The sequence below is a fragment of the Coturnix japonica genome, chromosome 1, assembly GCF_001577835.2.
Source record: "Coturnix japonica isolate 7356 chromosome 1, Coturnix japonica 2.1, whole genome shotgun sequence".
Taxonomy (NCBI): domain Eukaryota; kingdom Metazoa; phylum Chordata; class Aves; order Galliformes; family Phasianidae; genus Coturnix; species Coturnix japonica.
In genome coordinates, this window is record NC_029516.1 from 68,646,060 (window position 1) to 68,659,807 (window position 13,748).

Sequence of the window (13,748 nt, forward strand, 5' to 3'; positions counted from 1 at the left end):
CTCAATTCCTGCTTTGTCTAGTGCTTGCTATACTGCTGCTGCCACTTTAAAGTCCCTGCAATTAGGATATCATCCTATATATCATCCTGAGGAAATGTGCTTGTGTATAAAAGTTCAGTTAGTCCAGCATAAGCAACTATAGGAGAATGCTTATACCCCTGTGTGAGTCCATTAAAAATATCTTGTATTACCTCACAGGTGAAAGCAAACTTTTGTTTATCTTCTTCCTACAAGGGAACCATGAAGAACATGTCCTTTATACGTAAAGCTGTCATCCATGGCTGCTTGCACAGTAGCTGTTAAGTTGGCAATGTTTGGGATGGCAGCAGCTATAGGGGCTGTATTAGCATTTAGGTGCTGATAATTGATTGCTAATCACTACTTCCCATATGCTTTCCAGGCTGGCCAGACAATCAAGTTATATGGGGAGCGAGTTCTGGAGATAATTTGTCTTTTCTCTCAGTTTGCTGTAACTTCAGAAATTGCATTTCATACTGCAGTAGTAATAGAGTATTGCAGTACATTAGTGATCTTAGATTCAGGGGGTGTAGGGGCTGTGCAAACTGTACATGCTGCAGCACCTCTGCTCCTTTGGGGTTCAAGATTATTTGAGCCAAAAGAACATATGTATGCTGCCTTTTGGCAGGCATTAGATTCACCCACTGAGGATATCCAATCCTAAAATATTTTCATGATGGTCTTTAATTGCAAAGTGAGTAGATTATGCACATTTCTCACCTGGGAGTTACAAGTTGACCCGACTGGTTTGACAACAGCACTCGATCCATTCACAACAGCAATCTTAACCCTCTGCCACCCAGATTACACTTCTCAGCATCTTGCTTTGTTAGTATTGAAATTTGGGCTCCCAGGTCTATGTCTTTGAGGACTGATTGGTCTCCATATATATGAGCCATCGTAGTTTATCCATTGATATGTCTCTGCTTGCCAGATGAGCAGACCCAATTGACAGCCAGCCATTAGCTGGTTGGTTGGTTGTGGTTTATTTGTTTTTTGTTTTTTTGCTTTATGCCCTTCAGTTTTTCTCTTAGGAAATGAAGGGATTATCTCCCTTTCTCTGAACTGGTGTTGAAGGAGCTGATGTACATTCCTTTTTTCTGTTACTACTCAACCTGTATCACTATGCCTGTGTCATTTCTGGAACGCTTCAGTCAGACCCAAGATAGTGCTAGTAGGCTGACTATGCATTACATAGCTCTGGAATGCCCAGAGCTAATTGCCCTTTTCCATAAATCAGTTCTCCATCCTTGAGATCCTGTTAGGACATTTTCAAATGTATTTCCTTTTGGTAACTCTGGGTAACTCTGTTCCCTGTTCCGCAGATCTCACCTTATGATATCCGCCCCAGAGCTTTAAACTTTGTCTGCTAGTACATCCTCCCAGTCCATTTCATGATTGTAGTTAAAAATGCCATGCATTAATTCTTCCCATGTAGCGAGTTCATTAAAGGTGTTCTGTGTGTTATCTTGTAATGAATTATGTTCTGTGTCTCTTGATCACATCCCATTTTGCTGCTGGAGGTGATTTAAGGGTAGTTTGGGCTCCTCTAATTAATGGCTTAAGAATTGTTAAATCTAATAGAGCAGATAATGGCACGTCATGGGCCCCTCCTTCCTGTAATGCTTATTTGCAAGTGGCTTTTGTGAAGGCTGTGAGGAGCTCACTTAGAAATTTAATGGGAATTCCAAGGGTTTCTCTTCACTCCATGGGGCCTATTCCCACAGCCCTGTAAGCTACATGGCTGACGATAGAGTGAGGTGTATCTACAGACCCAGGTCTTAAATTTTAGAAGACTCATGGACCTGAGTGTAGCTATTTGCTTCATCCCAACTCTCCATAATATGGTCTCCATCACTTAAGCATACTTGCCACAAGTATTCTGTTTTTCTCTTCTGTATCTCTCTTGCAACTTTGTCAGTTGTAATGGATCCTAGGGGATTGTTCTTATAGTACATTGTGGCCAGCCACCTTGGGGTGATATAGATTGGTTTGCTTAGCAACATGGATTAGTACATTATAAGTACCAATGTGTTAGTTTAACAAAAGTAATTGGTAAGTGATAGTTCTGAAACTTTCCATTTTAGCTTTAGTGGGTGAGCAGTCTTGTTTTTCCTTAATAACTTTACACTGGGGACATAATGGAATACTTTTATCTTCTGCCTCAATGATTTTGCCGCACAAGAAGAACCTGAACTCAGAGGATATGCTTGCTTGTCAAGTTGGCTGATGCACATCATGAGGAATAAAGGAATGTTGCTTTCTAACACCACAATGGAGTTAGAGAGTTTTCTTCCTGGATTTCAGATGACAATTTTAGCAACCCAGATGGGACAGTGGGATTGAAATCTCATGGACCAAAGGACCAGAGTGGCCTCTGTTCAGCACGCATACTGAGTGATTCTCCAGGAGCTCCCCCAAATACCTGCTCCATCAGAACCAGCCACAAGTTGCCTGGAATATGGTAAGGCATTCATTTTTATTGCCCCCAGCAAAGTGTGACAAAGTCTGTATCACATAGAGAGAGTGAGGGTAAAGGGATTCCCAAGTAGGTCCCTCCACATGCAAGCAGGGAGACATCCCAAGTGTGTGGCAGGTTCCGTGTTTCCTGGAAGTAGCACAGTGAGGGAGAGCTTGAGACCAGCCCTCCAAGAGAAGCAGGGTTCACGTCCCTTTTCAGGGAGGCACTGGAGAGATTCAAGACCCTCTGAGTTCTGTGTTTCCTGGAAGTATGATGGTGAGGGGGTTCTTGAGACCATTCCCCTGAGAGAAACGGGGTTCAAGTCCCTCTTAAAAGGGGTGCTTGAAAGATTTAAGACCCTCCAGGTTCTACGTTTTCCAGGTCTACATTTACCAAGTATGCTTGGTTTATTGATAATTTTGTCGCATTATGGTTGCTGGCATTGTGATTTTGTATGTGAATATGGGTATGTATTACTGCAGCAGCATCAAGCTTTTTATTTCTTTTCTCTTTCTGTGATGTGTGTATGTGGTGTATCTGCAGTCTGTGTTATACTTTGGTTTTTACTTTTGTAGCTGCAGCAGTGTGTGTGTGTTATGGTGTGTGAAGGAAATTCACACATTCCAGACATTCCAGACGTGGTGGAGTCAGTTGTGGAAATTGCAGAGGAAACTTGTTGAAAATTGTAATAATAGGTGGATTGGAGAAATCATTGCAATTACTGGTGAAAAACTCGGGTCTGTGAAAAAAGAAGTGAAGTACCCATCTTGCTGGATTATATTGGTTATGAATTTCCCTGGAGGAATTCAGTGAGCAACCATGCCTTGAGAGAGCTGGCACTCAATCACATAGTAATTTGAGGAGGGACAATTGTCCAATGTGAAGTGTATTTAGATTCAAGTGTATTTAGATTGTTGTGATAGGTAGCAGTTTGCATTAGGCCAAAATAGATGAGTACTGGAACAAGAAAACACTGTGCCATCCCCCTCAGATGGCTCTCAGAGCACTGAGAGAGAAAAAGAAAAAGAAAAAAAGATAGGCTTGGGAGAGGAAGGCACGGGAGGGAATGGAGAGGAAAGCAAAGAAAGGAGAAGGATAGAGACAGAAGAGTCTCTATGGCATTGGCCATACTGGAGGGAACTGAAAGGGGGATTACGAGGGGGAAAACATAAATAAATTAAAAATAAATAAATACAGAGGTATAACAGCAATGCTGGAACCCAGAAGAGAGAATATTATGCCAGAAATCTCAGTACTAAAACCTGATAAGTGTAGAAAATGTTAGAGATTTGGGCACAGGCGATAGGATTGCCCCCCAAAAAACAGCAGCAAAGATCCAGAAGTTCAGAACCGCATCACTCAAAAGCTGTGGATACAATGGCAATAAATACGGAATGAAGGGGACCAGGGTGAGACCGAAGCCAAACCCCTGGTTACAGTAATGCTAGAGAGTGAAGATGTAAAATTTCTTGTAGATAAAGGTGCAATGTATTCAGTTATTGATACATGTAAGGGGCAGTTAAATGATCAGACAACATCAATAATTGGAGCCACCAGGAAAGCTGGAGTGTGGCCATTCTTCCATCCATTAAAATAGGAAAACTGTGTACATACCAATTTCTGTATATGCCTAATTGCTTAGTGCCATTAACGGGGAGACTTTAAATCTCCTTTAAACAAAATCACATTTGGTAAAGGACAAGTCAAAATGCATACTTCAGAAAATAAAACTGTGGAGGCTCAAGTTCTTATGTTGCAGAGATCATTCCCTACTGACCAGCCATTACCAGAGGACTTGGAAAATGCCATAATACTGGGGATTGAATCATCAGAGACATGTAGACCACCGAGATGAGCCGAACCAGCAATGGTAACTATCCGTCTGAAGCCGGGAACAGCACTGGTAAGACAAAATGTTCTTCAGAACTATAGAGCGTGGAGCCTTTGCTAGAGTATTTTATCTTGTTAAATGGCCACACAAAGTCTTAAAAGGAAAAGTGGAAAACCTAGTGTGGACACTGGAATGTGGAAGTCCTTCAGAGTCCTCAAGTTAGAAAGCCCATGTTTAAACTCTTTTAAACAGAGTACTGGACATAAAATGAAAGATTAACTTCCTTGCTAAAAGCTGAGGCAAACAAAGCAAGATGGTGGGCAACTCCAAGCAACCGAATAATAGTTCCCCTACCAGTAACGAGGAAAACAGTAGAGAATAATAATCAGACTATATGCTGGGGAACAGAAGCCATCACAAATAACTTAAGGCTCAAATTTTAAGTGCGTGAATGGGAGAAATTGGGAAAAGCATGATGTGCAAAGTGTGAAGTATGCCTGAAATATAATCCATAGAATGCAAAGAGACAGTCTCCTGAAATTAGAAGGAGAGGACACATGCTAAGAAATGTTACATCTAGATTTGGGGTACCAACAGGAATATCTTCAGATAGAGGTTCCCATTTTGTAGCTGATATTGTTCAAAACTTAGGAAAAATCATTGGAATAGCTTGAGATTTACATGCTCTTTAACGGCTGCAGTCTAGTGGAAAGATGGAAAAAATGAATCAAACTTAAAACAGCAAATGAGTAAAATCTGCTAAGAAACTGACTTGAAAAGGCCTGAGGCTCAGCCTCTCATCTTACTATATGTTCTGATAAAACAACATGCTAAAGAGAAAATTAGTCCTTATGAAACTATGTATGGAAGACCATTTCAGGTATTGGTGAATAGTATTAATGCAAACCAATTAGGTGAACTAAAACTAAGAGAATACATCATCTCTTCGGGGAAAGCCTTATCTCTATCCACAGGTTTGTGGTTTCAGTGGCACCAACACCTCTGGAAGTCATAGCATGTTTGTTCCAACTCGGTTTAATGGGTGTACGTACGGACTTAGAGCTCCGAACCGCTACAGGAGAAGTGGAAAGGACCATATCAAATACTACTGATGAAGTATGCTTACATATGCTTATCAGTTGAATGCATGGGATCAAAGTAAGCACATGAAACTTATGAAAAAGGTGGCTGATGCTAGCAATTCTAGTTCTTGATGGATATGCTCAGAGCTGTCAAAATATGAGACAAACCCATACCTGTTATGAGGATGACCACTACCAAAACAGAGTTGGGACACAGTATTTGTTAACAAATCTGTAGCATACTTTGCAGATAAGCATGAAGAATCAGAAACATGGATTGCAGGAACGCAAGGACTAGTCAAGTAGGGAAGGCTCCAGTAGGGAAATACCTGCACTGTAAATGGACAATGCAAATGACAAGTAAGTATTCTGGGAAAAAATGGGGATAAATATTGGGTGTCAGCTACAGGGAAAGGGTGGTACTGGCTATGAGGAGATTGAACTTGGAAAGTATTACCCCCGTGGTGGACCAGAACTTCTACTCTAGGAATAGTAATACCAAGGATGATAGTAATAATCAGTTAATTGGGAAAATAGAGGCCCAGGTACCCTCCAGTGTCAAGAGAGAAGTCCTTAATCCACTAATAGAAAGACCTAGTAGTTTTCACTCATTTGTCAGGTGCTTAATTCCCTCTTCAGGAGCTGCAGAATTGGAGAAGGCTATAGTAAACATCTCAGCAGTCATGAATAGATGGTAGAATACAGACAGATATATATGGTGTCAAATTGATAGACTGCATAAAATAAGCCAAGATTATGTAAGCTAGAATTCAACTAACATTTTACTCAAAATGACTTCCTAGCTTCCTGAACTGGACTGGCTAAAGAAGTCATTTGTAGAGATAGTGTGTGTAGTTACTATATTTGTCCTTGCTTGTTGCATGATTCAATGCTGAGGATGTATCCTTAAATATGAAAGGTCGAGAGTGGTGAGGATTAGAATACAAACATTATGATCTTCAAAAAGAAAAGGAGGGATTGATATAGACTGGTTTGCTTAGCAATAGGAATTAGTACATTAAGTACCAATGTATTAGTTTAACAAAACTTTCCATTTTAGCTTTAAGGAAAATCAAGACTGTTCAGACACTAATTTTGTGCTAGGGACATAATAGAATACTTTTATCTTCTGCCTCAATGATTTTGACTCATAAGAAGTGCTGGAGTCACAACAGAATGCTTTTATCTTTTCCCTCAAAATGTGCAAGGACGTTTTAATGGGGTTCCATACATGTTGTTTTTAAAATTGGCTCACTATGGCCTAATAAGCAATGGAAATCTTCCAAACTGGGGAGGAGTGCATGGAAGTGAGTCAAAGGTTTCGATGATGAAGCTGGTGGTGAAAACGGGGCAAGAAGTAGGTGGGCACTCAACTACTCTAGATACCACTGAGCATGCCCAAAGGGGCATTAGCAGATACTTGAAATAGAGTGAATGTATATGCCAATGTACTGCATTGGCCCTTACAGGCCCCCCTACTTCTTCCTCGAGGGGATCTCTGGGTCTTCAGGCCCTGTTCTAGTGCTGCAACAGTAACAGCTGATATTCTTCCCAATTTCCTTGCTCTCGTCTCTGTTCCTCAATTAACAATTACACATTCATATACCATCAAAACAGTTTGTCCCACTCCCTTCAAAACCCATGAATCAAACTAATACTGTTCCTATAACCAAGAAAACGAAAACTGGTTCAGACTTTTACTCCTCCTGCTCATAACTTTCCTGCCAAGCCCTACATGGCAGTAAAATCTAAGTGACTGTAAGTGTCCTCCCTACCATGGCTACTGTGGCAGGGCCTTGTTAACTTTCAAGCAGTCACAGTTCCCATTCATGCTGAAACAAATTACCAGTTTGGTGCTTTCAGTACTGATACACAGTCTTTCCGCCATGCACTCTGCATTGCCTAACCCAACGCAAGAGTGCCTTTCCCCAAGGCCTTTCCCACTTTACCAAAGAACAGAACCAAATAGAACCAGAGAAAGATAGACTTAGGGAATACCTTTATCCAGAGCATTTTGTCTGCTCCTACAGTGATCCACTTGAGACTTGCAGTCCCTCCTGGACAAGCTGCTGGTGGGCCTCCTCTCAGTGGGTCAAGCAGAGACACTCCTGCCTGGCTTGCCAATTTGAAGCCAAGAAAACCAACAAAGTAACTTGACATACCAGTGAGTTATGTCAAGCAGGTATTCTCTTTATTACAGCACTGGATGCATGGGGGATCACTCCCACCAAATATGCACACTGAAGAGAGAAATGACTATATGTTTAAAGGCATAAATTGCTTTTTCTGCCACTTTCCTGACAGTACAGTGACCCATTTTATTCCAGACTGTAAATGTCCTACCCAGTATGGTCACTGTGCCAGGGCCTTATCTGGTTAACTTTGAGACAGATTGATGGTCTCTGTCCTGTGCCAAGAATTGTGGTTTTGGTGCCTTCAGGGCTGATACATTGTTTTATGGCTGTGCACTCTGTGGTGCCCACCAGGCTTATGAGTGCATCCCCAAAGCTTTATTCAGAGATAGGAATCCAAACTTAAGGAATACCTTTGTCCAGAGGGTCATGTCTTTTTAACATGTTGACCTACCCTTCTGAGCATGTGTCATAAAATGTGGGGAGGGTTTCTGGGCCCTATCTGGTGGTTGCTGGATGAAGACTAGTAGTAGTCATCCTCACTTTGAACTTGTTATGTTCAGGGGGTTGTTGCAGCCCAGACTGGTTTCTGCTGGTATTGTGCTGAGGCATCTGTTCTACTTTCTTATCTTTACATGACAGCAAGTTCTCCCAGCCTCTGCATTCTGCCCCTAAGCCTGCATTTATGCAGGTGTTCTAATGTCTGCACAAGTTATGAGATAAAGTTATTCATTGTTCCTGATTCACCTGACATTGCACTTCTCTTTTGCATAGAAAGAGTGTTCAGGATGGAGATGGCACTGAACTGATGAGTGAGAATTATTCTTAGAGCTTTCCTGTTGTGTTTGTTCATTCTGTTTCTTTTTTGCAGAAATGGTTTTAAAACAAGCATGTAGTGCCACAGTGACTTATGTTTGAGTGATGCATTTAAAGGTGAAAGATGTGTGCAGAAGTCACTTCTAGCTGTCTATATACATAGAATATACAGGATAGAAGATGACATATCTTAGCATGTCTTACTGGATCTAGTTTATCTGGGGGCACATAAGTCAGATTTGATGGGTGAAAACATATCCAAGTGGTTTGAGTTAGTTTTCTTGAGTTTGTGTTTCCCTCTACTGGACTGTAGTTAGAACAGCCAACTTTTGGTTTTTTTTTTGTTTTTTTTCCTTTTTTCCCCTCATAATCAGTCTTCTGAAGTTATTCCTTCCTTGTACTTCCAGGTGAAACATTTGAACAGTCTTCTTCAGTGGCCACATCAATAGGGTTCATCAACTTATTCTGTAAAAATATCTTTAAATAAATACAATAAATAAATGTGAGCTTGAAACAGTAAGGAAAAGACACAAAGACACTTAGAAATATTTTAAGCTGAGACTAAAATATTTCTTTGAAATATTAAACATGAATAATTCTAGTATAATTATCAACAGAAATAAACTTGTTGTTATTTATTTTATTAACTTCGTGTCATGTATTAGCTGAAGCTTTTCTTTTAGGTGAAAGTTACAAGTAAAACTACAGGTAGGAAAAATAAGAACTGGACATGGGAAGGTATGAACTGGTATGTCGGAAAGGGACATGGTTTCACTCATTGTGAAAGTAATGCAGCACAGGAGCTGGTGTATGAAGGGGCTGTGGAATCTCTGTGCCCAGACACTGTTCAGATTTAGCTGGTCTGGAGTAACTAGATGTCAAGTTGGCCCTGCTTTAAAGCAGTAAGTTGGACTAGAATGGCTTGCCTGTTTTACTGTGTGATATGCAGGATAACCAATCCGGAGACTGGGCAGACTGAAGAGATGAAATAACAAAACTTTCAAGTCTTCTGCTTTTATTCATCCAAGGTAAGATAGTAATACTTTGCTAAAGCTCCAACTAATAATACTTTCTGAAATTTCATATTACTGTCTGGCATGATTAGCTAGTGTGGTTTATAAAATATGCCTGCACATTTTTTATACTGCATGCTAAGATTAAAAAAGTAATTATGAAATTACAAGTGTAGCTGTCTTATAAGTCCCTCTTACCTATTTTAAATTGTAGAACTGCTGTAGATTAAAAATAAAAAGGAAACCAAGGCCCTGGGTTGCATATTTAATAACAGTACAGATTTCCTGAAACTTGAGTGAATTTACTACACACATATGTTTACATAATTAGAAACATGATACTTCATATCTTCCTTAGTGGCAGCAATGGCTAGTAACTGTGATGTCCTATATAAGATAAGAAATCTAGGAGAGGTGCTTCTGACACTTGCCTCAGGTGGTTAATCAGAGGTTCAGGCCGTGATTACCAATTTTCCATACACATGAGCTTCCTCAATGCTTATGAACAGATGTCAGGAAAGACTGGAAGGAGAAATGAAGAAAAGACAGAGGGTAGAAAAGAAAAATTGAGGGAATGGCTGTAGCGACATACCAAGAAGAGACAATGTAAGGAAATACAGTCTTCCTTTTCTAATATATTTTGTTTTGGTTTTAAAGTCTCTAATGCAGGGAAAACATGGGACTGAAAATTCTGTCTATTGTCAAGATAAAGAGGCCAGTAGATTTTGTACTTTATTTATTTGTTTGTTTAGGGAATCACAGAGTTGTAGGCGTTGGAAGGGGCCTCTGGAGATAATGAAGTCCAGCTTCCCCCTCTCTCCTCCAACTAAAGCAGGATCCCAATGGTAGGTTTCACAGGAAAGCATCCAGATGGTTATAGTTCCTGAATATTTCCATAGGAACTCCACAACCTTTCTGGGCAACTTCTTCCACTGCTCTGTCACCCTTACAGTAAAGAACTTTTTCCTGTCTTGCAGTTTTTGCTGAAGGTGGACTCCATCCCTTCATCCAGGTTACTGATAAAGATGTTGAGTAATACTGGCCCATTCTGACCCCTGGGGAACACTGCTAGTTACAGGCCTTTAACCAGACTCTGCACTGTTCATCACAATCCTCTGAGCTCTACCAGTCAGCCAGTTCTCACTTTATCTCACTGTTCTCTCATCTATCCCACACTTGCTAAGTTTCATTACAAGGATGTTCTGGGAGATGGTGTCAAAAGCCTTGCTGAAGTCAAGGTACACAACCCAGACAGTGATGACAACATGGAATCATAGCTACCATGTTGGCTAAGCATGGTAAATATTGATTTCTTGTGATACTCTTTTCTTCAAATTGGTTGGAGATGACATCTGGGATAAGCTGTTCCATCACCTTACTGGGGATGAAAGTGAGGCTGACTGCTGTTGCCTGGATCTTCCTTCTTGCCCTTTATGAAGACTGAAGTCACATTGGCTGTCATCCAGTCTTCAGGCCTGGACATTCTCCAAGACCTTTCAAAGATGATAGAGAGCAGTTTGTCAGTCACTTCTGCCAGCTCCCTCAGCACTCATGGCTGCATCCTGTCAGGACTCAAGGATATGTGTCCATTTTGCTTAGATGACCTCTGATAAGCTCCTTCTCAACCAAGAGTAAGCCATATTTTCTCCAGACTCTCTTACCTTCAGAGATTTCCTGTGATTTTTCAGTCTTATCAGTAAAGACTGAAGCAAAGAGGTTATTCATCATCTCAGTTTTCTCAGCATCCCCTGTTACCAGGACATCCAGCAGAACAATATTTTTCCTAGTCCTTCTTTTTCTGATGAAATACTTAAAAAAATCCTTACTTCTTGTTCTTGAACTCTCACGCCAGGTTTAATTCCAAATGTACCTTAGCTTTCCTCATTGTGTCCCTGCAGGCTTTCACAGTATTGCTATATTACTCCCAAGTGACCAGGCCCTTTTCCCACATTTTGTAAACTTTCTCCATCTCTTTGAGTTTATCCATGAGTTCCTTGCTCATACACGCAGATCTCCTGCCATTTTTGCTTGATTTTTTACTCTTAGGATGCACTGATCTTGAGCTTGGTAGAAGTCGACCAAAACTCCTCTTAACAGTTGTAGTGCTACCAATATCTACCTCAGATAAATAAGCTGGTCTGCCATGACCTCTTCTTCTCCATGCATTTGTTTTAAGTGCTAAGCTGCCTTTGTGAATCTGACCATGAAATATTCCCTCTATTCAGTTTCAGGATCAGCCACATCTTCTCCTCACCCCAGGAAATCCACTGATAAAGCAAGTCACACGCCCCTCAGTCTGCCCTGTAAGTCCTGGATGTGACCTTTTCCAGCATGAGTGAGTCCAACTTAATTTGCTGTGTATGATTTGTGGAAGAATACTATTAGCTTGCTTTTAGCTCTCACTGCTCTAGCCTATTATTAGCAATAGGCATTATATTAATCTCAGTTATACTTGAGTCTGTTTTGTCTATGATGGTAACTAGTGAGTGATGTTCCTCATCTTACCTCAACATATGACCTTTTTTCCATTGTATTTTTCCCCAGCTTTCTGAGGAGAGGAAGTGAGAATGAGAGTGAGAGTGTGCAGTAGTGGATTTGAGCTACCTATCCATGTGAAACCACCACAATGCCTCTGTTTCTTCAAGGTCTATGTAGTGAATATGTCTTCTCTTTGATATTGTAACTCTTGAAAGAACATAGATGTAAGTTCTACAGGTAATCTAAATATTAGTATTTGTCCTCAGGTGTGGATTTTTGGGTTTTTTTTTTGTTCATTATTATTATTATTTTATGATTTTAATGGACACCCTACTTTCTCTATGCTAGGATCTGGTTTCTTTTCAGGGGCTCAGGAGAGAAGCAAGTTCAAGTCAGTGTCTCTGATACTGTTAGAGAATTAAAAGTCAACATCTTAAATTTCAGACAGTGATGATTTTTGGATGTCTCCCACAGTAGGAGTGACTGCCCATGTAAAGGGTTGCTTTCCATTTTGATGTAAGTTCTCTTTCAGTAGTGAAAAAGGCTTCTGCATTTGTCTTCAAATTGCAGGTCTTTGGATAATCTCAGTGTAGAAGCCAAGCACAGAGAGAAGCGTAGAACAAATTACTGTATGTTACCTTCAGGCTTTCTGACCCTGCCAGTTTCTGCTCCTTTTGATGTGTTTGTCCAGGTGCGTTCTCAGTTCCATGCCTGGCCTTAGTGTAGTGGACAAATTCTACTGTCAAAGCGGCAGAAAGTGGGTGTAGTGCTCCACTGTGCTTTCCCAGTACGCTTCTCATAGACAGCATTAATACTATTGCCTCTATAATTTATTAAATTGATCATATTAATCTCTATTAATACTAATATTATATTAAATTAGATTAAAACACTGGAGTGATTTCCAATGTATCATCGTACTTAGTCCTTATTCTGAACCATGAGTTTTCTTCCTTGATGATATGTGTGGCCTTTGCTAACTTTTTGCTCTTCCTTTCCATTTTTTATTCTAGCAGTCTATGGAGGGCAGGTATCTGGTTTTGTGTTGCCACTATGTGTGTCCCTCTCTACAGATGAATATAGTGTATTTTCATGAAGGATAGATCCTTTCCAGAACTAGAAACTGTGCAGAGACTTGCTGACTGTATGCATTTCCGAGACTTTGGTCAGGTCTGTGACACCTGTGCAGATGTCAGTCACTGCCTTCAATGCATGTCCTTCAAATGTATGTTGCTGTGACCAAGAGCCAGGTTTGCCTAAGTCAAGAAAGGAACAGAGAACGCACCTGGGCAAACACTGTAGGAGGAACATGGTGGGACAGGGTCAGAAAGCTCTCCCCAGTGCTGGCTTTTGGACAGCTCTTGTCAGAAGTCTGCCAACATTTGACCCCCTCTGGCTACGATTTATTGTTTTTCTCTATGAAAATGCCAGATTTTAGCCAAAGGGTGATTTAAAATTTTGTCTGCTGTTCTCAGTGGCATGTCTTTCCTTCACAAGGATGGGGAGAATGAGTCTATTGAAACAGAAAAGATGAAAGTCTTTCTTGCCTAGGAGCCTAGCACTGATTCAGACTGACTGAAGGCTTATTTCTGAAATCCGCTGAGAGAATTGATTAAGCTAACTGGTAAGAGTCCAGATGAGCCATGAAATACACCTGAGACTAAGAGAGCACTAGCACCAACTGCTTCTGTGCATAACAGATAGCCAACATGATGCACGGTTGCTCTCAGCTGGAGACAGAATAAAATGGAGATCAGTCAAATGGATATCAGTCTTCTAAACCTCAACTGGAAAGAGGGTATCAAGAGGCTTGGGAGCTGGTATCCCAGGTAAGCTGGAAATCTGGAAAGCCTGATTTTGCCAGACTAAAACTGCCTGCTTAAGTAATGTCATGTTAGAACCCACATATGTAAGGAT

General features: G+C 40.7%; 1 protein-coding gene across 21 annotated transcripts in view; it reads left to right on the plus strand.

The window, feature by feature from the left end:
• LOC107318315 (alpha-2-macroglobulin-like protein 1) overlaps positions 1-13,748 on the plus strand; it is a 44,141-nt gene that overhangs the window by 4,527 nt on the left and 25,866 nt on the right. For 8 of the 21 annotated variants that reach the window (XM_032446795.1, XR_004308513.1, XR_004308512.1 and 5 more), the window contains 3 exons: positions 2,326-9,368; positions 10,106-10,198; positions 11,579-11,688. In XM_032446795.1, the coding sequence (XP_032302686.1) occupies positions 10,196-10,198; positions 11,579-11,688 (113 nt within the window). In that variant the 5' untranslated portion in view covers positions 2,326-9,368; positions 10,106-10,195. The other 13 variants (XM_032446796.1, XM_015872054.2, XM_032446798.1 and 10 more) reach the window with 13 other exon arrangements.